Genomic DNA, 25257 nt, shown 5'->3' with positions numbered 1-25257 from the left:
TAATTGCAATATTTGTAAAATTTCATAATCAAGACGAGCCAGCAAACAATATATCATGTTTAAAGCTGCACTTCGAATGTGGTCGCGTTTTAGACATCATTAGGGACCATTGCAATGTACAAAAAGCGAAAAAAAATGCTTAGATTGGCAAGTGAAGTCCACTTTATAATCTCAGTAATTAAATGGATGCGAACGTTTCAAAACAGACTTCACTTCGATTACTGAGGCCTTTGAACAGTTATTAGCCACTTTGTTAAGTAAAATCCGTTGAAAAAAAAATCCGTTTAAAAGTCATTTTGCTTAGTGAATTCCGATATCCCTAAGTGCGCAGACTCGTCGATTTAGCAACGGTATGTAATCACATTTTTAAGATATTTCACTATAGAAAATCTGAGAACGAAAACAGTACTCGCACGGTTACTTTACCAAATTTCGCAAATTTTTAAAGTTTTTGTTTTAATTAAAATCTGACCAAAGTAAGGAGAATAGAAATATACTTTTAATGTATAGGAAAACAAAAATGGACTGACGAAAATTGATTCATTAAACTGTTGATCTGCTGTTTTAATAAACATAGTCATTGTAACCAAGCTAATTGTTAATTCAATATATATCACCTCAAAAAATTTTATTGGAGATTTGTAATTGCGGTTTTTATAAAAAAAATGGCTGATTTTTTTCTCAAAGAGTGTATTTGGTCATTAGGTATTCAGGAATAACATATGTTTCATTTTTGCACTTGAATGTAATCTTCAATAAAAAAATGTTTCGGGTTTCTTTTAATATTGTATGTTTCGGACTAATGTCAAAAAGATCAACAGATCTCAATACAGTGAGGAAAAATCCAGATAGATGCATTAGGATTATTTGGTTCACGATAACCAGGGTTGCAACTACCTTCGATTGCTGTTTTCTCGAAAACAAAAAAAAACCTTCAAGGCATTTTGATATATAAAACAGTTTGCAACTCAACGAAATTGATTATCCAAATCTTTTCTCTTCGATAGAAACTCTTTTCAATAGAAATCTGATATGCAAAAGTCATGATATTCATGAGCGGGGCAAAGTTCTTGATGAATCATTGCATTCTTAAAACAGGGATACAAAGATAATCAAAGTTGATTACCTTTATAAATAGATAAAATAATTCGCCATTACTGCGCAATATATGATTGAGACCCTTGCCACCTTTGGCATTTTACACTCTAAAATTTTATCGTGTTGGATCACACATTTTTTTTATCGTGTGATCATTGGATTACACGATTTTTCGTCTGATAGTCGCACGTCGTGTGTTTCCACACGAGAAAAATGAACTCGTGTGCCAATTTTTCACGCGATTTTTCGTGTAATATGAAACCGTGGTTTGATTTGAAAACCGAAAAAAAAAATTTTTGCAATAGTTTTGAACCCCAAATTTTTCATTGCCGGCCAGTATTGTTACAAGAAACGTTTCGTGCAAAAATTATCGGTCGTGCAAAATCCCTCAAACTTCAGCAAACATTCCGGAAAAAGAGGCCCACAGCTAACTCTTTTGCTGAGATATATTTTGATTTGCCACTTTTGATTTCGACATCTTTACCATTTTTCGAGGCATAGTTTTAGAGACAACCCCAGAAGTCGCATAAGATGAGTTAAAGTGAGCCATCTAAAAGATCCTCTCACAAAAACTGTTTTTATCAATATCTGCTGGCTGCAGGATGTCAGGCAAGCTGACTATTAGCAGTTAATGGTCTTTGAGCCCTATATTCATGAGTTACTCTGACCAGAGCCATGAACAGAAGTTTTACTTGGAAAAGAGAAATCACTTCGTTCTGTTTTGTCTATAAAAAATTTTATTGAGTTTTTTAACCGCAAAAGCGTGAAACAGGTTTTTCTAGCGGTTCGACATGATTTTTTAAGTGACAGCTTGCTGTATAAAACGTATATTTTCCCAATGTCATAAGACATCTAAGGTTTCAGGACACTATACCAAATGTCATTATACACAGTGCCATTGTACACAATGCTAAAAAAGCCCAATGACAAAACACCCAATGCATTTTGTTTTTTTTTCGTGCTATAATCAGACAACAAATCAACAGTCGCTATTGCAAGGATATTTTAGCGTTTTTAATGGCCATGGCAATGCCTCAACGGCGTGAGACTTGATATGAAACTATCAGCCGAACATGAGAGTATATAATCCGCTTGCGTATAAGTTAAAAAATACGTGTAATAGCGACAGTTAGTTTATAGTCAGATTATTTCTCTTCGATAGAAACTCTTTTCAATCGAAATCTGATATGCACAAGTCATGATATTCATGCGCGGGGCAAACTTCTTGATATATCATTGCATTCTGAAAACAGAGATACAAAGATAATCAAAGGTGATTAACCTTACAAGTAAATAAAATATTTAGCCCTTACTGCGAGATATATGATTGAGACCCTTGCCAACTTTGTACACTCTAAAACTTTATCGTGTTGGACCACACATTTTTTCCTCGTGTAATCATTGAATTACACGATTTTTCGTCTGATAGTCGCAACTTGTGTGTTTCCACACGAGAAAATTCAACTCGTGTGCTAATTTTCCAAGCGATTTTTCGTGTAATATGAAAACGTGGGTTGAAAGTCGAAAAAAAAATCAAAAGTTTTGAACCCCAAGTTTCTCATTGCCAGCCAGTATTGCTACAAGAAACGTTTCATGCAAAAATTAAAGATCGTACAAAATCCCTTAAACTTCAGCAAACATTCCGGAAAAAGAGGCGCACGGCTAAGTGTCTTGCTGAGAGATATTTTGAATTGCCACTTTTAATTTCGTCATCTTAACCATTTCTCGAGGCATAGCTGTAGAGACAACACCAGAAATTGCAACAAAACGAGTTAAAGTGGGCCACCTAAAACATCCTCTCACAAAAATTGTTTTTATCAATATCTGCTGGCTGCAGGATGTCAGGCAAGCTGACTATTAGCAGTTAATGGTCTTTGAGCCTTATATTCATGAGTTACTCTGACCAGAGCCATGAACTGAAGTTTTACTTGTAAAAGAGAAATCACTTCGTTCTGTTTTGTCAATAAGAAATTTTCTTGAGTTTTTTAACCGCAAAAGCGCGAAAAAAGTTTTTCTAGCGGTTCGACTTGCTTTTTATAAGTGACAGCTTGCTGTATAAAACGTATATTTTCCCAATGTCGTAAGAAAATACGGTGTCAAGACAGTATACCAAATGCCATTATAAACAGTGCCATTGTACCCAATGCTAAAATAGCCCTATGACAATATACCCATTGCATTTTGATTTTTCGTGCTATAATCAGACAACAAAAAAACAGTCGCTAATACAAGGACAATTTAGCGTTTTTAACTACCATGGCAATGCCTCAACGGCCCGTGAGACTTGATATGAAACTATCACAGCCGAACATGGGATTCTATAATCCGCTTGCGTATAAGTTAAAACATACGTGTAATAGCGACAGTTAGTTTATAGTCAGATTATTTCTCTTCGATAGAAACTCTTTTCAATAGAAATCTGATATGCACAAGTCATGATATTCATGCGCGGGGCAAACTTCTTGATATATATCATTGCATTCTGAAAACAGAGATACAAAGATAATCAAAGGTGTTTACCCTTACAAGTAAACAAAACATTTAGCCCTTTTTGCGCGATATATGATTGAGACCCTTGCCAATTTTGTACACTCTAAAACTTTATCGTGTTGGACCACACATTTTTTCCTCGTGTAATCATTGAATTACACGATTTTTCGTCTGATAGTCGCAACTTGTGTGTTTCCACACGAGAAAATTCAACTCGTGTGCTAATTTTCCAAGCGATTTTTCGTGTAATATGAAAACGTGGGTTGAAAGTCGAAAAAAAAATCAAAAGTTTTGAACCCCAAGTTTCTCATTGCCAGCCAGTATTGCTACAAGAAACGTTTCATGCAAAAATTAAGGGTCGTACAAAATCCCTCAAACTTCAGCAAACATTCCGGAAAAAGAGGCCCACGGCTAAGTGTTTTGCTGAGAGATATTTTGAATTGCCACTTTTAATTTCGTCATCTTAACCATTTTTCGAGGCATAGCTGTAGAGACAACACCAGAAATTGCAACAAAATGAGTTAAAGTGGGCCACCTAAAACATCCTCTCACAAAAATTGTTTTTATCAATATCTGCTGGCTGCAGGATGTCAGGCAAGCTGACTATTAGCAGTTAATGGTCTTTGAGCCTTATATTCATGAGTTACTCTGACCAGAGCCATGAACTGAAGTTTTACCTGTAAAAGAGAAATCACTTCGTTCTGTTTTGTCAATAAGAAATTTTCTTGAGTTTTTTAACCGCAAAAGCGCGAAAAAAGTTTTTCTAGCGGTTCGACTTGCTTTTTTTAAGTGACAGCTTGCTGTATAAAACGTATATTTTCCCAATGTCGTAAGAAAATACGGTGTCAAGACAGTATACCAAATGCCATTATAAACAGTGCCATTGTACCCAATGCTAAAATAGCCCTATGACAATATACCCATTGCATTTTGATTTTTCGTGCTATAATCAGACAACAAAAAAACAGTCGCTAATACAAGGACAATTTAGCGTTTTTAACTACCATGGCAATGCCTCAATGGCCCGTGAGACTTGATATGAAACTATCACAGCCGAACATGGGATTCTATAATCCGCTTGCGTATAAGTTAAAACATACGTGTAATAGCGACAGTTAGTTTATAGTCAGATTATTTCTCTTCGATAGAAACTCTTTTCAATAGAAATCTGATATGCACAAGTCATGATATTCATGCGCGGGGCAAACTTCTTGATATATCATTGCATTCTGAAAACAGAGATACAAAGATAATCAAAGGTGATTACCCTTACAAGTAAACAAAATATTTAGCCCTTTTTGCGCGATATATGATTGAGACCCTTGCCAATTTTGTACACTCTAAAACTTTATCGTGTTGGACCACACATTTTTTCCTCGTGTAATCATTGAATTACACGATTTTTCGTCTGATAGTCGCAACTTGTGTGTTTCCACACGAGAAAATTCAACTCGTGTGCTAATTTTCCAAGCGATTTTTCGTGTAATATGAAAACGTGGTTTGAAAGTCGAAAAAAAATTCAAAAGTTTTGAACCCCAAGTTTCTCCTTGCCAGCCAATATTGCTACAAGAAACGTTTCATGCAAAAATTAAAGGTCCTACAAAATCCCTTAAACTTCAGCAAACATTCCGGAAAAAGAGGCCCACGGCTAACTGTTTTGCTGAGAGATTTTTTGATTTGCCACTTTTAATTTCGTCATCTTAACCATTTCTCGAGGCATAGCTGTAGAGACAACACCAGAAATTGCAACAAAATGAGTTAAAGTGGGCTACCTAAAACATCCTCTCACAAAAATTGTTTTTATCAATGTCTGCTGGCTGCAGGATGTCAGGCAAGCTGACTATTAGCAGTTAATGGTCTTTGAGCCTTATATTCATGAGTTACTCTGACCAGAGCCATGAACTGAAGTTTTACTTGTAAAAGAGAAATCACTTCGTTCTGTTTTGTCAATAAGAAATTTTCTTGAGTTTTTTAACCGCAAAAGCGCGAAAAAAGTTTTTCTAGCGGTTCGACTTGCTTTTTATAAGTGACAGCTTGCTGTATAAAACGTATATTTTCCCAATGTCGTAAGAAAATACGGTGTCAAGACAGTATACCAAATGCCATTATAAACAGTGCCATTGTACCCAATGCTAAAATAGCCCTATGACAATATACCCATTGCATTTTGATTTTTCGTGCTATAATCAGACAACAAAAAAACAGTCGCTAATACAAGGACAATTTAGCGTTTTTAACTACCATGGCAATGCCTCAACGGCCCGTGAGACTTGATATGAAACTATCACAGCCGAACATGGGATTCTATAATCCGCTTGCGTATAAGTTAAAACATACGTGTAATAGCGACAGCTAGTTTATAGTCGGATTATTGAAAAAAATATCAAAGCCTATTGGATGTAATGGCATTGGGTATCATGGAATAAGGTAGAGTGGCATTGGGTAAAATGGCATCGGGTGTATTGTCATTTAATGGACAACTATATACACGTTTAATTGATTTGGCAGGCATGTGTTGGATGCATAAAATTTTTTCGTTAGGTCTTTAAGTAAAAAATTTTCTCGATGTAATTAGCACTATTCTGAAAAATGTTTCTTTTTTTATTAAACAATTTTTCTAATAAAATACATTATTTGAAAAAAACAAACGTTTCCTTTTGGTTCGAATAGATTGAGGTTTTTTTGATGTTAAAACAGTCTTCTGACATTCTAAAATGTCTATCAATTAGGTGTGGATCATTCTTTAAAAAATTGATGTTCTTCAATCGATCTCCTAAAAACGAACCTCTTTCATTTGTTTCGAGGGCATCTGGTCAAACATGCGCTCTCTTTGATGAAATTTTGTCTGAGAAAAGAATAACAAAAAATATTTCTGGAAACTAACGCAAGTGACCCGCTGGGTTGTGTCTTTTTTAAGTTTTGATTAGGCGCTGAACTAGGATTAATTGATTCATTTTTTTTTCAATCTCGAGTTGTTTTGTTTCAATCAGAATCTTTATCTACTAATTAGTTATTGTATGTGACTAATCCAACATTTGAAGGCAATTTGAAAGATGACAAATTCTGATTTCCATTCAAAATTTAATCACATACATTATCATATTGGGTCCATTATACAGTCATAACGAGAAAAAAAAACATTTGGACATAGACGCCCACATGACATGTGTCATTTTTCGATATCGGGATCAACTCAAATAGTATTTTTATTGGATTTAGTTCAGCTTCAATTTTTTTAAGATGATCTTTGAGGCTACAAATGAATTTAATTACGTGTATAAACATTAGAAGCTGTATCCTCTTGTTTGGATGTGAAACCAATCTTTCATTGAAACTTGCTGCCTTTATTCTCTTATTCTTTATAATTTTTCTTGGAAAAACAATACTGACTAGCGTCTTCAGTTAATTAATCAAAGATTTATTAAACTTTCAGTTATTCTGCTTTATAATAGTTCTGAAAATGCTGCTTAATTTTGTTCTGTGATAGCCCACTAGGAATTTTTTACGTCCAAAGTTGCTGCTCAATGAAGCGAGAAATGTGTATCTTATTTTTTATAATCGGATTCCATTAATAGCAAAAATTTTGTTAACTGTTTTTAAACGAATTACTTTAAGAGTTCGGGTTAACTTTTAATGTTTAAGAAATTTCATTTGATCCTTGGGTTCAGTTTTACGGTTTTAAATAACACTCATGAAAAGAGAGATCAGTTGAATGAATCTCTGGAGTGGCTTCACAAACTATTTTACTATATATATTTTTAAAATACGCGGTTGCAATTTAATTGGACAAAAATAAATTGTCACACCAAAATCGTGAAAGTTTTTCGAACTCATTGTTTTGCACTTAGTTCTAACAAACTTACCGCGTTCTCAGCAAAGTTTCTAAAATTTCCGCCAAATCAATGGATTATCAAATGACTAATACCCTTGATCAAAGGATTAGAATCAACCGTTTCCGATTTTTTTTTCAAAAATTGCTGTTAACAATCAAGCAGCTAATCACGCCAAAGGTAGTCTGAGAGTAACTACGTTAACTGAAAATGCATTAATTATAACTTAAATATATCAACTGAGAAAAGCGCTGAACTAGTTTTCACATTGTATAGTAAATTAATGTACCTAAGTTTCAATTATTCACTTATATACATTTCGTTCGTTTTTTGCGTTTTAGCAAACTTTGCCGAGATTAGCGACAGTGCAAATATCATCAAACAAAATGACGTTCCTTCTTCGCTAATTTTGTCATATCCCTTTATGCGCAATCTAGTGACAATATCAATGCAATAATGGGCGACTAATCCGCCAAATCAATGGATTATCAAATGACTAATACCCTTGATCAAAGGATTAGAATTGTCACTAGATTGGGCACACTTTAAAATCTGACGTCTACTGACCTATATACCAAAATTTAAGCTTGTCGGATTTATTCGCGCTCCTTACTTGCCTGATCTTAATACATGTCAGCGGAAACGAGCGATAATTCTGAGTATATTTTCTCAAGCAAATGGGCTTTTGGCATCGAAAGAAGAATTGTATAAATTTGAATCATTAAAATCTGACGTCTACTGACCTATATACCAAAATTTAAGCTTGTCGGATTTATTCGCGCTCCTTACTTGCCTGATCTTAATACATGTCAGCGGAAACGAGCGATAATTCTGAGTATATTTTCTCAAGCAAATGGGCTTTTGGCATCGAAAGAAGAATTGTTTAAATTTGAATCATTCAGTTAAAAATTTTTTATACCAATACACTGGTACGGTACTTTATTGTTTGGATATTTATTATAAGCTAATTTGGAAATATTGTATCTCATGTAGTTAGTTTTTCTTTATAAAGTGCACATTATGTTGGTTGAAATCACATTGTTCTATAATCCACACCATCATTTTTTTTGTTTTCCTCTATCTTTGTATATTGCAATTAAATTATGATAACTCTTCGATTGCAATATATTTAAACTCTGTGTAACTTTTCAACCAAGGACTGTATATTACTTCTACACCCAAACGACATGATAAATGTATCCTAGCGTAGATTTTATTGATGATAGGTCTCAGTCACTGCTACAGACTGATGCTGCATTTGGGTCCAGTGAGTTATGACAAGGCTATGATTGCCTGTGGAGCACAAGGCGGTGCAACTCTTGTCACTTTCGACAACCCCCGCGAAGAGGTGAGCACTGAGCTCTAAAGTGAGTGTTTCAAAGACATGATTTAAAAACTGCGAAAGGTCTGATCATATAAGTAACTTCGAAAAAACTTGCAGTGCACAATTTAAACACATATTCACAGACGACTTTGGTCTGATAACAGGTCATTTAGGACTGAAACGGTCTGATGGAAGGTAATTTTGGTTTGGAACAGCTACAGAGGTTAATTTTTGATAAAGGAAACTCAATGAAAACTGTCACTTTGGTTATTTTTTTTTAACTGTTGTAAAAATTTAATATTTTTATCGAGCAACCTTTTCACGTGATTTTTTTACTCTTTAAAAATGATTGTTTGCTGAAACAAAAAGGAATGGTAATGTGCGCTTGTGTATAATGTACCAACTCCGCTCAACCAAGTTTTCTTACTTAATTGTCTACCAAATGCGGAGGATATAGAAAACTTTTAAAAACACATATAGTGTTCAAAAATAATTGGTGTATCCATTTAAAAAAGACTTTGAGCTCAAACCCCTCAAACAAAATAAAAAACAGCTCATAAGAGGGCCAATGATATCGGCCATTGAGGACAGTAAGAGCCAAGACAAACCAAAAATTAATGAAAAACAGCAAGCATTACATAAGACCAAAGTTCAATGTCGATATATTTTTTTTTTAAAATCTTTACTAACAAGTCAAGATAGCATCAGATTAAAGTTATACAAAACCAATTGAGTGGAAGTTTATATGATAAATCTAGGACTTGCCTTTTCTGAGAATAACTAACAAGCAGACCAAACAAGCACAAAATAAAAAACACATTTCAACATTTTGAAAACAATTGATTTCAAAAGTCATGAGAATCATTTGCTTTCAACTAAATTCTTTGAATCGGGTAATTTATATTCTAATAGAGAGCCATTGAGTCCTGTCACTTTCCAGAACGACATTAGATTACAATGATACTAAATACAGTCAAAATTTAAAAAGCCATTTCATTTTTGCGAGAAAACTGTTTCTAAGCATAAAAAAAGTTATTCTCTCCAAAAAAAAATTGAATAGAATTTAATCGGGCCTTCTGTCGACGCTATTTTTTCCAAATGTAACTTTTCATTAAGATGGTACTCGCAATATCAAAAAATAGAACATCAAAAGTTGGAAAAAGTCCATAAATTTCGAAAAAAGTTCAGAAAACTGGTAAGGTTAGCTCGAAAGATAAAACAGCAAGAAAGACTACCTTCTAATCAAATTGGAATAGAATTACGCCTCTCTCATTGTTGAAGCAGCGTTAAAATGTGGCCGAAAAAAAATTTGTGGTAGAAAAACTGACAGGAAAAGAAATTTTTTGAAACAATAATTCCTATCAACCATTAGCTTTTAACTAGGAATAAGTAAACATAGTAAATTGGTACTACATAGGAAGCCATTTAAAAATGTCATTAACCAGACTAAGTCAAACGTCTACAAAATGACAACCAATTCATGCAGAACTCAAAAATTTTCGAAGAGTTTTACGCAAGCGGCCTTGAAGACAAAAAACAGACGCTTATGTTTTGATTGATAGGGATCATCATTTGCCCTGAACTGCATGTTTGTTGGACTTTTCAACAGCTGACCTCTGATCTGTAGTTATCATTAAGAAAAAAGTTAAGAAGCAATGCTGAGAAACTCTTGCCACTTTTGACAACCCTCGCGAAGAAGTGAGCAATGAGGTCTAAAGTGAGTGTTTCAAAGACATGATTCAAAAACTGCGAAAGGTCTGATCATAAAAGTAACTTCAAGAAAACTTGCAGTGCACAATATAAACACCTATCCACAGAAGATTTTTGTCTGATAACAGGTCAGTTAAGGCTGCAGCAGTCTGATGGAAGGTAATTTTAATTTTGGTTTAGAACAGCTACAGAGACTAACTTTTGAGAAAGGAAAGTCAAACAAAATTGTCTCTTTGGTTATGTTTTTTAACTGTTTTAAAAATTTAATATTTTCATCGAGCAATCTTTTCACGTGATTTTTTTACTCTTTAAAAGTGATAGTTTGCTGAAACAAAGAGGAACGGTAATGTGCGCTTGTGTATAATGTACTGACTCCGCTCAACCACGTTTTTTATTAATTAACTGTCTACCAAATGTGGAGGAGATAGAAAACTGTCAAAAACACAAATTTTGATTAAGAATAATTGGTGTTTTCACTTAAAAAAGACTTTGAGCTCAAACCACTCAAACGAAATAAATAATAGCTTAATAGGGGGCCAGTGATACCGTCCATTGAGGACAGTAAGAGCCAAGACAAACAAAAAATGAATGTAAAACAGCAAGCATTAATTAAGACCAAAGTTCAATGTCAATCTATTTTTTTAATCATTACTAGCAAGTCAAAAAATCATCAGACTAAAATTATACAAAATCAGTTGACTGGTTTTGTCTTTTTGAGAATAACTAACAAGCAGTCCAAAGAGGCACAAAGTTAAGATTTCAAAAGTCATGAGAATTGTTAGTTTTCAACTAAAATCTTTGAATCGGATAATTTGTATTCTTAAAGAGAGCCATTGAGTCCTGCCATTTTTCAGAACGACATTAGACTAAATGAGAATAAATACAGTCAAAAATTAAAAAGTCAATTCATTTTCGCAAGGAAATTGTTTCTAAGCATAAAAAAAGTTATTCTCTCCAGGAAAAAATTGAATTTAATTTACTCGGGCCTTCTGTTGACGTTTTTTTTATGAAACTTTCAATTAAGATGGTACTCGGACAATATCGCAAAATAGAACATCAAATTTTGGCAAAAGTCCAAAATTTTCAAAAACAAAGTTAAGAAAACAATTTTAATTAAAATGGACTAGAATTACGCCTCTCTTATTATTGAAGCAAAGTTAAAAAGAGATTTGCGGTAGGAAAAGAAAATTTTTTAAACGATAGGTCGTACCAACCATCAGCATTTAACTAGGAAGAAGTAAACATTGTTATTTGGTACTGCTTAGGAAGCCATTTGAAGAAGCCATTAACCAGACTAAGTAAAACGTCTACAAAAAGACAACCAAAACAGGCAGAATTCAGCTTTTCAACAGCTGACCTCTGATCTGATATAAGTATGCTCTGTAATTAACATTGAGAAAAATTAAAAAAAAAAAGTAAGCAGCAATGCTGTGCAACTCTTGTCACTTTCGACAACCTTCGAGAAGAGTTGAACATATAGGTCTAAAGTGAGTGTATCAAACAAATTATTTTGTTGGCCTTTTCTGTCTGCGAATGGCCTTTTCTGTCTGGCAAGGTCTGATAATAAAAGTATCTTCGAGAAAACTTCTAGCGCACAATTTAAACGCCTATTCACAGACGACTTTGGTCTGGAATGACCTGATAACAGCTCATATAGGACTGCAACCGTGTGATGGAAGTCAATTTTGATTTGAAACTGCTACAGAGAATAATTTCTGATAAAAAAACCAAAAAACCTGTCTCGTTAGTTCTTTTTTTGTAACAGTTTTGAAAACTTAATATAATTATCGAACAACATCTTCACGCGATTTTATTACTCTTTAAAAATAATTGTTTGTTGACAAAAGAGGCAGGATAATTTTGCGTATAATGTTTCAAAACTGCTTAACCACGTTTTCTTAATTAATTGTATACCAAATGCTGAGGAAATAGGAAATTTAAAAAAAAAACATATGATGTTCAAAATTTATTGGTGAATTCATTTAAAAAAGACTTTGAGCTCTAACCACTCAAACCAATTATAAAATAACCCATTGGAGGGCCAATGATACCAACCATTGAGGACGGTAAGAGCCAAGACAAACAAAAGATAGTTGAAAAACAGCAAGTATTACTTAAGACCAAAATTCAATGTCTATCTTTTTTTTTACAAAATCTTAACTATTGAGTCTAAAGAGCATCAGATTAATACTATACAAAACCAAAATACTGAAAAGTTATTTCACAAGTCTGGGACTTGTCTTTTTTAACAACTAACAAGCAGACCAAACAAGCACAAAGTTAAAAAATATACTTCAAAATTTCGAAAACAATTGATTTCAAAAGACATGAGAATAATTAGCTTTCATCTGATATCTTTGATATGCATAATTTACAATTTTAGAGAGAATCAAGGAGTCCTGTCATTATACAGAACAACATAAGACTGCAAAGAGAATAAATACAGTCAAAAATTGCGAGGAAATTGTTTTTATTTATTAAAAATGTTAATACCTTCAAAGAATAAAATTGAATAGAATTCATTCGGGCCTTCTGTTGACGCTATTATTTTTATAAGTAACTTTCCATCAAGATGGTACTCGGACAATATCGCAAAATAGAAAATCAAATATTGGAAAAATTCCAAAATTTTCAAAAAAAAAATATGAAAACTGGTCAGCGCGAAAAATTTTTTTTTTGATTGATAGAACAGCAAGAAAGACTACCTTCCAAATAAATTAGAAAAGAAATACGCCTCTCTCATTGTTGATTTAACGTAAAATGTGGCCGAAGAAAGATTTGTGGGAGAAAAAATTGGCAGAAAAAAAGTTTTTGAAACGATAGGTCGTATCAACCATTAGCTTTTAACTAGGAATAAGTAAACATTGTTACTGGGCACTGCATAAGAAGCCATTTGAGAATACCATTGACCAGACTAAGTCAAACGTCTACAAAAAGACAACCAATACAGGAAGAAGTCAGCTTTTCAACAGCTGATCCGATATAAGTCTGCTCTGCAATTAACATTGAGAAAAAATTTAAAAAAAAAATAAGCAGCAACGCTGTGCAACTCTCGTGACTTTCGACAACCCTCGAGAAAAGTTGAGGATTTAGATCTAAAGCGAGTGTATCAAAGAAATGATTTAAAAACTGCGAATGGCCCTTTCTGTCTGGCGAGGTCTGATCATATTAGTATCTTCCAAAAAACTTCTAGCGCACAATTTAAACGCCTATGCACAGACGACTTTGGTCTGGAATGACCTGATAAAAGGTCATATAGGACTGCAATCGTCTGATGGAAGTCAATTTTGATCTGAAACTGCTACAGAGAATAATTTCTGATAAAAAACCAAAAAACCTGTCTCTTTGGTTCTGTTTTTGTAACTGTTTTGAAAACTTAATATAATTATCGAACAACATCTTCACGCGATTTTATTACTCTTTAAAAATAATTGTTTGTTGACAAAAAGAGGCAGGAAAATATTGCGTATAATGTTCCAAAACTGCTTAACCACGTTTTCTTAATTAATTGTATACCAAATGCGGAGGAAATAGGAAATTTAAAAAAAAACATATGATGTTCAAAAATTATTGGTGTATTCAGTTAAAAAAGATTTTGAGCTCTAACCACTCAAACACCTTTAAAAATAACATATTGGAGGGTCAATGATACCAGGCATTGAGGAGAGTAAGAGCCAAGACAAACAAAAGATAGTTGAAAAACAGCAAGCATTACTTAAGACCAAAATTTAATGTCTATCATTTTTTTTTTACAAAAACTTAACTATTGAGTCAAAAGAGCATCAGATAAAAATTATACAAAACCAAATTACTGAAAGTTTATTTGACAAGTCTGGGACGTGTCTTTCTTGACAATAACTAACAAGCAGACAAAACAAGCACAAAGTTAAAAAATATAATTCAACATTTTGAAAACAATTGATTTCAAAAGTCATGAGAATAATTAGCTTTCAACTGAATTCTTTGAATCGAATAATTTATATTCTTAGAGAGAACCAAGGAGTCCTGTCATTATCCAGATCAACATAAAACTACAAAGAGATTAAATACAGACAAAAATTAAAAGGTCAATTTACTTTTGCGAGGAAATTGTTTTTATTTATAAAAAAGGTCAATATCTTCAAAGAATAAAAATGAATAGAATTCATTCGTGCCTTCTGTTGACAATATTATTTTTAAAAGTAACTTTCTATCAAGATGGTACTCGGACAATATCGCAAAATAGAACATCAAATATTGGAAAAAGTCCAAAATTTTCAAAAAAAAAGTTATGAAAACTGGTCTGCGCGAAAAAAATTTTGACTGATAAAACAGCAAGAAAGACTACCTTCTTATTAACTTGGAAAAGAATAACATCTCTCTCATTGTTGAGGCAACGTTAAAGTGTGGCCGAAAAAAGATTAAAAGATTTGTGGGAGAAAAAATTGGCGGAAAAAATTTTTTTGAAACGGTAGGTCGTATCAACCATCAGCATTTAACTAGGAATAAGTAAACATTGTTACTTGGTACTGCTTAGGAAGCCATTTGAAAGAGCCATTAACCAGACTAAGTCAAACGTCTACAAAAAAACAACCAATAAAGGCAGAATTTAGCTTTTCAACAGTTGACATCTGATCCGATATAAATCTGCTCTGCAATTAACTTTGAGAAAAAAATTTAAAAAAAAAATATGCAGCAACGCTGAGCAACGCTTGTGACTTTTGACAACCCTTAAGAGAAACTGAGCATTTAGATTGAAAGTGACTAAATCAAAGAAATGATTTAAAAACTGCGATTGGCCCTTTCTGTCTGGCAAGGACTGATTATATAAGTATCTTCGAAAAAACTTCTAGCGCACAATTTAAACACCTATTCACAGACGACTTTGGTCTGGAATAACCTGATAACAGGTCATATAGGACTGCAACTGTTTGATGGAAGTCAATTTTGATCTGAAACTGCTACAGAGAATAAATTCTGATAAAAAACCAAAAAACCTGTCTCTTTGGTTCTGTTTTTGTAACTATTTTGAAAACTTAATATAATTATCGAACAACCTCTTCACGCGGTTTTATTACTCTTTAAAACTAATGGTTTGTTGACAAAAGAGGCACGGTAATAGGTGCTTGCGTATAATGTTCCAAAACTGCTTAACCACGTTTTCTTAATTAATTGTATACCAAATGCTGAGGAAATAGGAAATTTAAAAAAAAACATATGATGTTCAAAAATTATTGGTGTACTCATTTAAAAAAGATTTTGAGCTCTAACCACTCAAACACCTTTAAAAATAACATTTTGGAGGGTCAATGATACCAGGCATTGAGGAGAGTAAGAGCCAAGACAAACAAAAGATAGTTGAAAAACAGCAAGCATTACTTAAGCCCAAAATTTTATGTCTATCATTTTTTTTTACAAAATCTTAACTATTGAGTCAAAAGAGCATCAGATAAAAATTATACAAAACCAAATTACTGAAAGTTTATTTGACAAGTCTGGGACTTGTTTTTTTTGACAATAACTGACAAGCAGACAAAACAAGCACAAAGTTAAAAAATATAATTCAACATTTTGAAAACAATTGATTTCAAAAGTCATGAGAATAATTAGCTTTCAACTGAATTCTTTGAATCGCGTTATTTATATTCTTAGAGAGAACCAAGGAGTCTTGTCATTATCCAGAACAACATAAAACTACAAAGAGATTAAATACAGACAAAAATTAAAAGGTCAATTTAATTTTGCGAGGAAATTGTTTTTATTTATAAAAAATGTCAATATCTTCAAAGAATAAAATTGAATAGAATTTATTCGTGCCTTCTGTTCACAATATTATTTTTAAAAGTAACTTTCTATCAAGATGGTACTCGGACAATATCGCAAAATAGAACATCAAATATTGGAAAAAGTCCAAAATTTTCAAAAAAAAAGTTATGAAAACTGGTCTGCGCGAAAAAATTTTTTGACTGATAAAACAGCACGAAAGACTACCTTCTTATTAACTTGGAAAAGAATAACATCTCTCTCATTGTTGAGGCAACGTTAAAGTGTGGCCGAAAAAAGATTAAAAGATTTGTGGGAGAAAAAATTGGCGGAAAAAATTTTTTTGAAACGGTAGGTCGTATCAACCATCAGCATTTAACTAGGAATAAGTAAACATTGTTACTTGGTACTGCTTAGGAAGCCATTTGAAAGAGCCATTAACCAGACTAATTCAAACATCTACAAAAAAACAACCAATAAAGGCAGAATTTAGCTTTTCAACAGTTGACATCTGATCCGATATAAATCTGCTCTGCAATTAACATTGAGAAAAAAATAAAAAAAAAATAGCAGCAACGCTGTGCAACGCTTATGACTTTTGACAACCCTTGAGAGAAGCTGAGCATTTAGATTGAAAGTGATTAAATCAAAGAAATGATTTAAAAACTGCGATTGGCCCTTTCTGTCTGGCAAGGTATTATCATATAAGTAACTTCGAAAAAACTTCTAGCGCACAATTTAAACACCTATTCACAGACGACTTTGGTCTGGAATGACCTGATAACAGGTCATATAGGACTGCAACTGTGTGATGGAAGTCAATTTTGATCTGAAACTGCTACAAGGAATAATTTCTGATAAAAAACCAAAAAACCTGTCTCCTTGGTTCTGTTTTTGTAACTATTTTGAAAACTTAATATAATTATCGAACAACCTCTTCACGCGGTTTTTTTACTCTTTAAAAATAATGGTTTGTTGACAAAAGAGGTACGGTAATAGGTGCTTGCGTATAATGTTCCAAAACTGCTTAACCACGTTTTCTTAATTAATTGTATACCAAATGCTGAGGAAATAGGAAATTTAAAAAAAAACATATGATGTTCAAAAATTATTGGTGTATTCATTTAAAAAAGATTTTGAGCTCTAACCACTCAAACACCTTTAAAAATAACATTTTGGAGGGTCAATGATACCAGGCATTGAAGAGAGTAAGAGCCAAGACAAACAAAAGATAGTTGAAAAACAGCAAGCATTACTTAAGCCCAAAATTTTATGTCTATCATTTTTTTTTTACAAAATCTTAACTATTGAGTCAAAAGAGCATCAGACAAAAATTATACAAAACCAAATTACTGAAAGTTTATTTGACAAGTCTGGGACTTGTCTTTTTTGACAATAACTGACAAGCAGACAAAACAAGCACAAAGTTAAAAAATATAATTCAACATTTTGAAAACAATTGATTTCAAAAGTCATGAGAATAATTAGCTTTCAACTGAATTCTTTGAATCGCGTTATTTATATTCTTAGAGAGAACCAAGGAGTCTTGTCATTATCCAGAACAACATAAAACTACAAAGAGATTAAATACAGACAAAAATTAAAAGGTCAATTTAATTTTGCGAGGAAATTGTTTTTATTTATAAAAAATGTCAATATCTTCAAAGAATAAAATTGAATAGAATTTATTCGTGCCTTCTGTTGACAATATTATTTTTAAAAGTAACTTTCTATCAAGATGGTACTCGGACAATATCGCAAAATAGAACATCAAATATTGGAAAAAGTCCAAAATTTTCAAAAAAAAAGTTATGAAAACTGGTCTGCGCGAAAAAATTTTTTGACTGATAAAACAGCACGAAAGACTACCTTCTTATTAACTTGGAAAAGAATAACATCTCTCTCATTGTTGAGGCAACGTTAAAGTGTGGCCGAAAAAAGATTAAAAGATTTGTGGGAGAAAAAATTGGCGGAAAAAATTTTTTTGAAACGGTAGGTCGTATCAACCATCAGCATTTAACTAGGAATAAGTAAACATTGTTACTTGGTACTGCTTAGGAAGCCATTTGAAAGAGCCATTAACCAGAATAATTCAAACATCTACAAAAAAACAACCAATAAAGGCAGAATTTAGCTTTTCAACAGTTGACATCTGATCCGATATAAATCTGCTCTGCAATTAACATTGAGAAAAAAATAAAAAAAAAATAGCAGCAACGCTGTGCAACGCTTGTGACTTTTGACAACCCTTGAGAGAAGCTGAGCATTTAGATTGAAAGTGATTAAATCAAAGAAATGATTTAAAAACTGCGATTGGCCCTTTCTGTCTGGCAAGGTATTATCATATAAGTAACTTCGAAAAAACTTCTAGCGCACAATTTAAACACCTATTCACAGACGACTTTGGTCTGGAATGACCTGATAACAGGTCATATAGGACTGCAACTGTGTGATGGAAGTCAATTTTGATCTGAAACTGCTACAAGGAATAATTTCTGATAAAAAACCAAAAAACCTGTCTCCTTGGTTCTGTTTTTGTAACTATTTTGAAAACTTAATATAATTATCGAACAACCTCTTCACGCGGTTTTTTTACTCTTTAAAAATAATGGTTTGTTGACAAAAGAGGCACGGTAATAGGTGCTTGCGTATAATGTTCCAAAACTGCTTAACCACGTTTTCTTAATTAATTGTATACCAAATGCTGAGGAAATAGGAAATTTAAAAAAAAACATATGATGTTCAAAAATTATTGGTGTATTCATTTAAAAAAGATTTTGAGCTCTAACCACTCAAACACCTTTAAAAATAACATTTTGGAGGGTCAATGATACCAGGCATTGAGGAGAGTAAGAGCCAAGACAAACAAAAGATAGTTGAAAAACAGCAAGCATTACTTAAGCCCAAAATTTTATGTCTATCATTTTTTTTACAAAATCTTAACTATTGAGTCAAAAGAGCATCAGATAAAAATTATACAAAACCAAATTACTGAAAGTTTATTTGACAAGTCTGGGACTTGTCTTTTTTGACAATAACTGACAAGCAGACAAAACAAGCACAAAGTTAAAAAATATAATTCAACATTTTGAAAACAATTGATTTCAAAAGTCATGAGAATAATTAGCTTTCAACTGAATTCTTTGAATCGCGTTATTTATATTCTTAGAGAGAACCAAGGAGTCTTGTCATTATCCAGAACAACATAAAACTACAAAGAGATTAAATACAGACAAAAATTAAAAGGTCAATTTAATTTTGCGAGGAAATTGTTTTTATTTATAAAAAATGTCAATATCTTCAAAGAATAAAATTGAATAGAATTTATTCGTGCCTTCTGTTGACAATATTATTTTTAAAAGTAACTTTCTATCAAGATGGTACTCGGACAATATCGCAAAATAGAACATCAAATATTGGAAAAAGTCCAAAATTTTCAAAAAAAAAGTTATGAAAACTGGTCTGCGCGAAAAAATTTTTTGACTGATAAAACAGCACGAAAGACTACCTTCTTATTAACTTGGAAAAGAATAACATCTCTCTCATTGTTGAGGCAACGTTAAAGTGTGGCCGAAAAAAGATTAAAAGATTTGTGGGAGAAAAAATTGGCGGAAAAAATTTTTTTGAAACGGTAGGTCGTATCAACCATCAGCATTTAACTAGGAATAAGTAAACATTGTTACTTGGTACTGCTTAGGAAGCCATTTGAAAGAGCCATTAACCAGACTAATTCAAACATCTACAAAAAAACAACCAATAAAGGCAGAATTTAGCTTTTCAACAGTTGACATCTGATCCGATATAAATCTGCTCTGCAATTAACATTGAGAAAAAAATAAAAAAAAAATAGCAGCAACGCTGTGCAACGCTTGTGACTTTTGACAACCCTTGAGAGAAGCTGAGCATTTAGATTGAAAGTGATTAAATCAAAGAAATGATTTAAAAACTGCGATTGGCCCTTTCTGTCTGGCAAGGTATTATCATATAAGTAACTTCGAAAAAACTTCTAGCGCACAATTTAAACACCTATTCACAGACGACTTTGGTCTGGAATGACCTGATAACAGGTCATATAGGACTGCAACTGTGTGATGGAAGTCAATTTTGATCTGAAACTGCTACAAGGAATAATTTCTGATAAAAAACCAAAAAACCTGTCTCCTTGGTTCTGTTTTTGTAACTATTTTGAAAACTTAATATAATTATCGAACAACCTCTTCACGCGGTTTTTTTACTCTTTAAAAATAATGGTTTGTTGACAAAAGAGGTACGGTAATAGGTGCTTGCGTATATTGTTACAAAACTGCTTAACCACGTTTTCTTAATTAATTGTATACCAAATGCTGAGGAAGTAGAAAATTTTCAAGAAATCATACGCTGTTCAAAAATTATTGGTGATTTCATTTAAAAAACATTTTGAGCCCAAATTATTCAAACAAATTTAAAAGAACTCGTTAAAGGTACAATAATACCAGCCATTGAGGACAGTAAGAGCCAAGACATCCAAAAAATAGTTGAAAAACAGCAAGCATTACTTAAGACCAAAGTTCAATGTCTATCTTTTTTTTTTAAAAAAACCTTAACTGTTAAGTCAAAATAGCATCAGATAAAATTTATACAAAACCAAACGACTGAAAGTTTATATGGCTTGTGTTTTTTAAAAAAAAACTAACAAGCAGACCAAACACAAAAGGACCAATTAAAAAAACACATTTATACTTTTTGAAAACAATTGATTTCAAAAGACATGAGAATCATTAGCGATCAAACTAGTTCTTTGAATAAGGTAATTTACATATTTAAAGGGGGCCATTGGGACCTGTCATTATCCAAAACGATATAAGACTACAAAGAGAACAAATAGAGTCAAAAATAAAAAGTCAATTCATTTTTTGCGAGGAGATTGTTTCTAACTATAAAAAATTTTATTATTTTTAAAGCAGAAGAGTGAATAGAATTCAATCTGGCCTTTTATTGACGCTATTATTTCCATATGTAGAATTCCCTTAAGATAGTACTTGGACAATATCGCAAAACAGAACATCAAAATTTGGAAAATGTCCAAAAATATTAAAAAAAGTTAAAAAATGATAAGAACTCGTAAGATGAGCGCAAACAAAAATTGTTTAAATGATAAAACAGCCGGGAAGAATACTATCTAATTAGCTTCGAAGAGAATAAAGCTTCTCTCATTGTTGAAGCAACGTTAAAATGTGGCTGAAAAAAACAATTGTTGAAGAAAAATGAAATTTTTGAAACAAAAAGTCGTATCAACCATTGGTTTTAATTAGGAATAAGTAAACATATTAAAATGGTACTGCCTAGGAAGCCATTTGAGAAAGTCATCAAACAAACCAAGTCGAAAGTCTGCAATATGACAACCAATACAGGCAGAACTCAAAGTCTTCGAAGAGTTTTACGCAAACAGCATTGAAGTAAATAAAGCATACTCTTATGTTTTGATTGACAGGGATGTTCATTTGCCCCAAAATGCATGTATGTTGGAATGTTTAACAGCTGACTTCCGATCTCATATAAGTCTGCACTGTGTTTAAAATTAAGAAAACAAAAACGAAAACATTAAGAGGCATTGCTGTGCAACTCTTGTCACTTTCGACAAACCTCGAGAAGAGTTGAGGTATTGAGGTCTAAAATGAGTGTAGCAAAGAAATGATTTGAAAACTTCGAATGGTCCTATCTGTCTGGCAAGGTCTGATCATATAAGTATCTTCGAAAAAACTTCCAGCGCACAATTTAAACACCTATTCACAGACGACTTTGGTCTGGAATGACCTGATAACAGGTCATATTGGACTGCAACCGTGTGATGGAAAACAATTTTGATCTGAAACTGCTACAGAGAATAATTTGTGATAAAAAAACCAAAAAACCTGTCTCGTTAGTGTCTTTTTTTTGTAACTGTTTTGAAAATTTAATATAATTATCGAACAACATCTTCACGCGATTTTATTACTCTTTAAAAATAATTGTTTGTTGACAAAAAGAGGCAGGATAATGTTACGTATAATGTTCCAAAATTGCTTAACCACGTTTTTTTAATTAATTGTTTTCCAAATGCTAAGGAAAAAGAAAATTTGCAAAAAATCATATGTTGTTTAAAAAGAATTGGTGTATCGATTAAATAAAGACTCTGAGCTCAAACCACTCAAACAAATTAAAAAATAAACTATTAGGGGGTTAATGATACTGGCCGTTGAGGAGAGTGAAAGCCAAGACAAACAAAAAACAATTGAAAACAGCAAGCGTTGCTGAAGACCAAAGTTGAATATCTACCTTTTTTAAAAATCTTCACCAACAATACAAGATAGCGTCAGATTAGAATTATACAAAATCAAATGACCGGAAGTTTGTTTGACAAACCTACGATTTCTCTATTTTGAGAATTACTAACAAGCAGACCAGCAAGGACAATGTTAAAAATTACTTTCAATATTTTTGAAAACAATTGATTTCAAAAGTCATGAGAATCGTTAGCTATCAGCTGAATTCTTTGAATGGGATCATTTATATATTTAAAGAGAGCCATTGAGACCTCTCAATATCCAGAACAACATAAGACTGCAAAGAGAACGAGTAGAGTAAAAAAATAAAAGGGTTTTTTAAATTTTGCGAGGAAACCGTGTCTAAGCATAAAAAAGTTAATCTCTTCAACCAGGAAAAAAATGAAATAGAATTCATTCTGGCCTTCTTTCATTGCTACTATTGTCCTAATTGACTCTCCATTAAGCTGGTACTTGAACAATACAGAAAATGAAACATCAAAAATTAGAAAATGTTCAAAATTTTTTAAAAAAAATATGAAAACTCGTAACATCAGCGCAAAAATATTTTTCTAAATGATAAAACGGCAATGAAAACAACCTTCTAAATAACAAAATGACAACCAATACAGGCGTAAATCGAAATTTTTGAAGAGTTTTACTAAATGGCATTGAAGGCAAAAAATAGACGCTTATGGTTGACATTACCATGTATGTTCATTGCTCTGAACTGTATGTATTTTGGACCTTTCAACAGCTGACTTCTTATCTGAATTAAGTTTGGTTTGTAATAAACACAAACAAAGAAAAAGTAAAAAATAAGAAGCAATGCGCGCCGTTGTAATAATTCGAATAATTTTTGAATTGTATAACTCCACAATTAGACCATCACTTATCTGTTTATTACCGCTTGTTCAATAAACTAAAAATTTCTTAAGCGAAATTGTTACCGAGATCGATAAACTGACAAAAAAGTCAACTTATCGAGGACAATTAGCGAGGTAAAAACCGTTGGAAGCATCGGATGTTTCCTTTGTTATCAACTTACACAACACACTGGGCAATTGATGAAAGAGAGTCTGTCATAATACTACAAAGAGAACAGCAAATGTTAGCAATTCTGTAGATTTCAGTAAGAATTTACGAAAACAAATTTTCTGAGCAAAAAACCATAAAACATAAAAGACAAAAGACGAGGTTTTACTCACAAAAGACAATTTTTGTTCATTAGACCTCATTTGAACATAAAAGTAGTTTAATATTAATTGTTGCGTGAAACGGAAACTGTCATGTCTGCATCTAATACAATCTGAATCTTTTTTCATTGCAAAAATCAACAAAAGTCCAAATCTGCCCTTGTTATCGCTCCGCAGCTTTTAGCAAACAATCTTTTAGCCCTTATCTGTTTTAGCAAACCTTGTGCCAGCTATTTTTATGTCTCAACTGCCAGTAATTTTACAAAATGAGCAAAATAAGAATATTTGATGCCATTTTTCAAGAAAAATTGAAAAATGGTAACAATTGAGCGAAAACAGTTGTTTCAGACAAACAATAAGACTATCGTTAACATTTTTATCATATTTTTGGCAAAATTGAATCAAAATGAATCAAAGTTTCACTCCTCGACAAAAGCCAAATTCAAAAATAAGATCATTTTTTTAAAATACGACGCTTGACAAGCTTCCTGATGATACCACTCACAATTCTGTACGATGAAAATATCACTCGGTGGACACTGACTCAACAAAAATTCCAGTTGAGCATATGTTCTTCCCCAACAAAGATAAATTGATCTTGATAATGGAAAAAATTGATAACTGTTACCGACTCATGAAAATGATTGTTCTTGTTTTACAAAAAGCTCTGTTTTTGTAAATTGTTGTACAGTTGTAAGCAAATAAATTGTCAGCGAGTTCTTGAGTTTACGATAATCTTAAGAGAAAGTTCCTGCACTGTTTATTTTGAAGCTAAAGCGTAGCTTTAATTTTTTTCAGAGGAAGTACTCTGCAAACACAATAAACAAACATGACAAAAAAGAACATTACAGCAGCAGTGTTACTCTAAAACTTTAACCAGCATTGAGGCCTTTAATATTCAAAATCACGATAAAGTTTTAGCTTAACGGTAATGTTAGAAAAGGAACCAAAATTTTGTTGTTAGCGATGTTAAGTCGGGCGAAAATGATGCATCTCAAGAAATAGTTTTGTACGGCACAAATTGCGTCTTCTCTATTCTATTTAGATTTGATTGATCAATGTAACGTAAGCTGTTAAAACAATTCAATCCCCTGACCTCACAAAAGTAAGTAGTGTAGATCCACACTACTCCAGAAGAGAAATAGCTACATGCAGGGAATGTCTTGAGGTATATTCAGAGTAAAGCAAAAATTTTTGATTTTTTTTCAACTTTCGTATACTCAACATCGATGAATAATAAAATATATTGATGTCTAATTTGTTTTCAACAATGTCTGAAGTGAAAAATATTAGCTTCTAAAAATGAATCCAGTCGATTCATTTTTAGAAGCTAACATACTTCACTTAAGACATTGTTGAAAACAAATTAGACATCAATATATTATTGGTGTTTAGGAGTGTAGCAATTTTGATCTGAAACTGCTACAGAGAATAATTTCTGATAAAAAAAAACCAAAAAACCTGTCTCGTTAGTTCTTTTTCTTGTAACTGTTTTGAAAATTTAATATAATTATCGAACAACATCTTCACGCGATTTTATTACTCTTTAAAAATAATTGTTTGTTGACAAAAAGAGGCAGGATAAT

At 32.5% G+C, this 25257-nt stretch overlaps 1 protein-coding gene across 1 annotated transcript in view; it reads left to right on the top strand.

Annotated features, from left to right (window-relative positions):
• The window catches only part of LOC142335429 (uncharacterized), a 52089-nt gene that overhangs the window by 604 nt on the left and 26228 nt on the right, over nt 1–25257 (top strand). Inside the window, exon 4 of the mRNA XM_075383910.1 lies at nt 8645–8766. Coding sequence (XP_075240025.1) covers nt 8645–8766 — 122 coding nt within the window. The remainder of the gene's footprint in view (nt 1–8644; nt 8767–25257) is intronic.

The sequence above is a fragment of the Convolutriloba macropyga genome, chromosome 2, assembly GCF_964194025.1.
Source record: "Convolutriloba macropyga chromosome 2, txConMacr16.3, whole genome shotgun sequence".
Lineage (NCBI taxonomy): Eukaryota > Metazoa > Xenacoelomorpha > Acoela > Convolutidae > Convolutriloba > Convolutriloba macropyga.
Note: the sequence above shows the minus strand (reverse complement) of the source record. Positions and strands in the feature narration are given on the sequence as shown.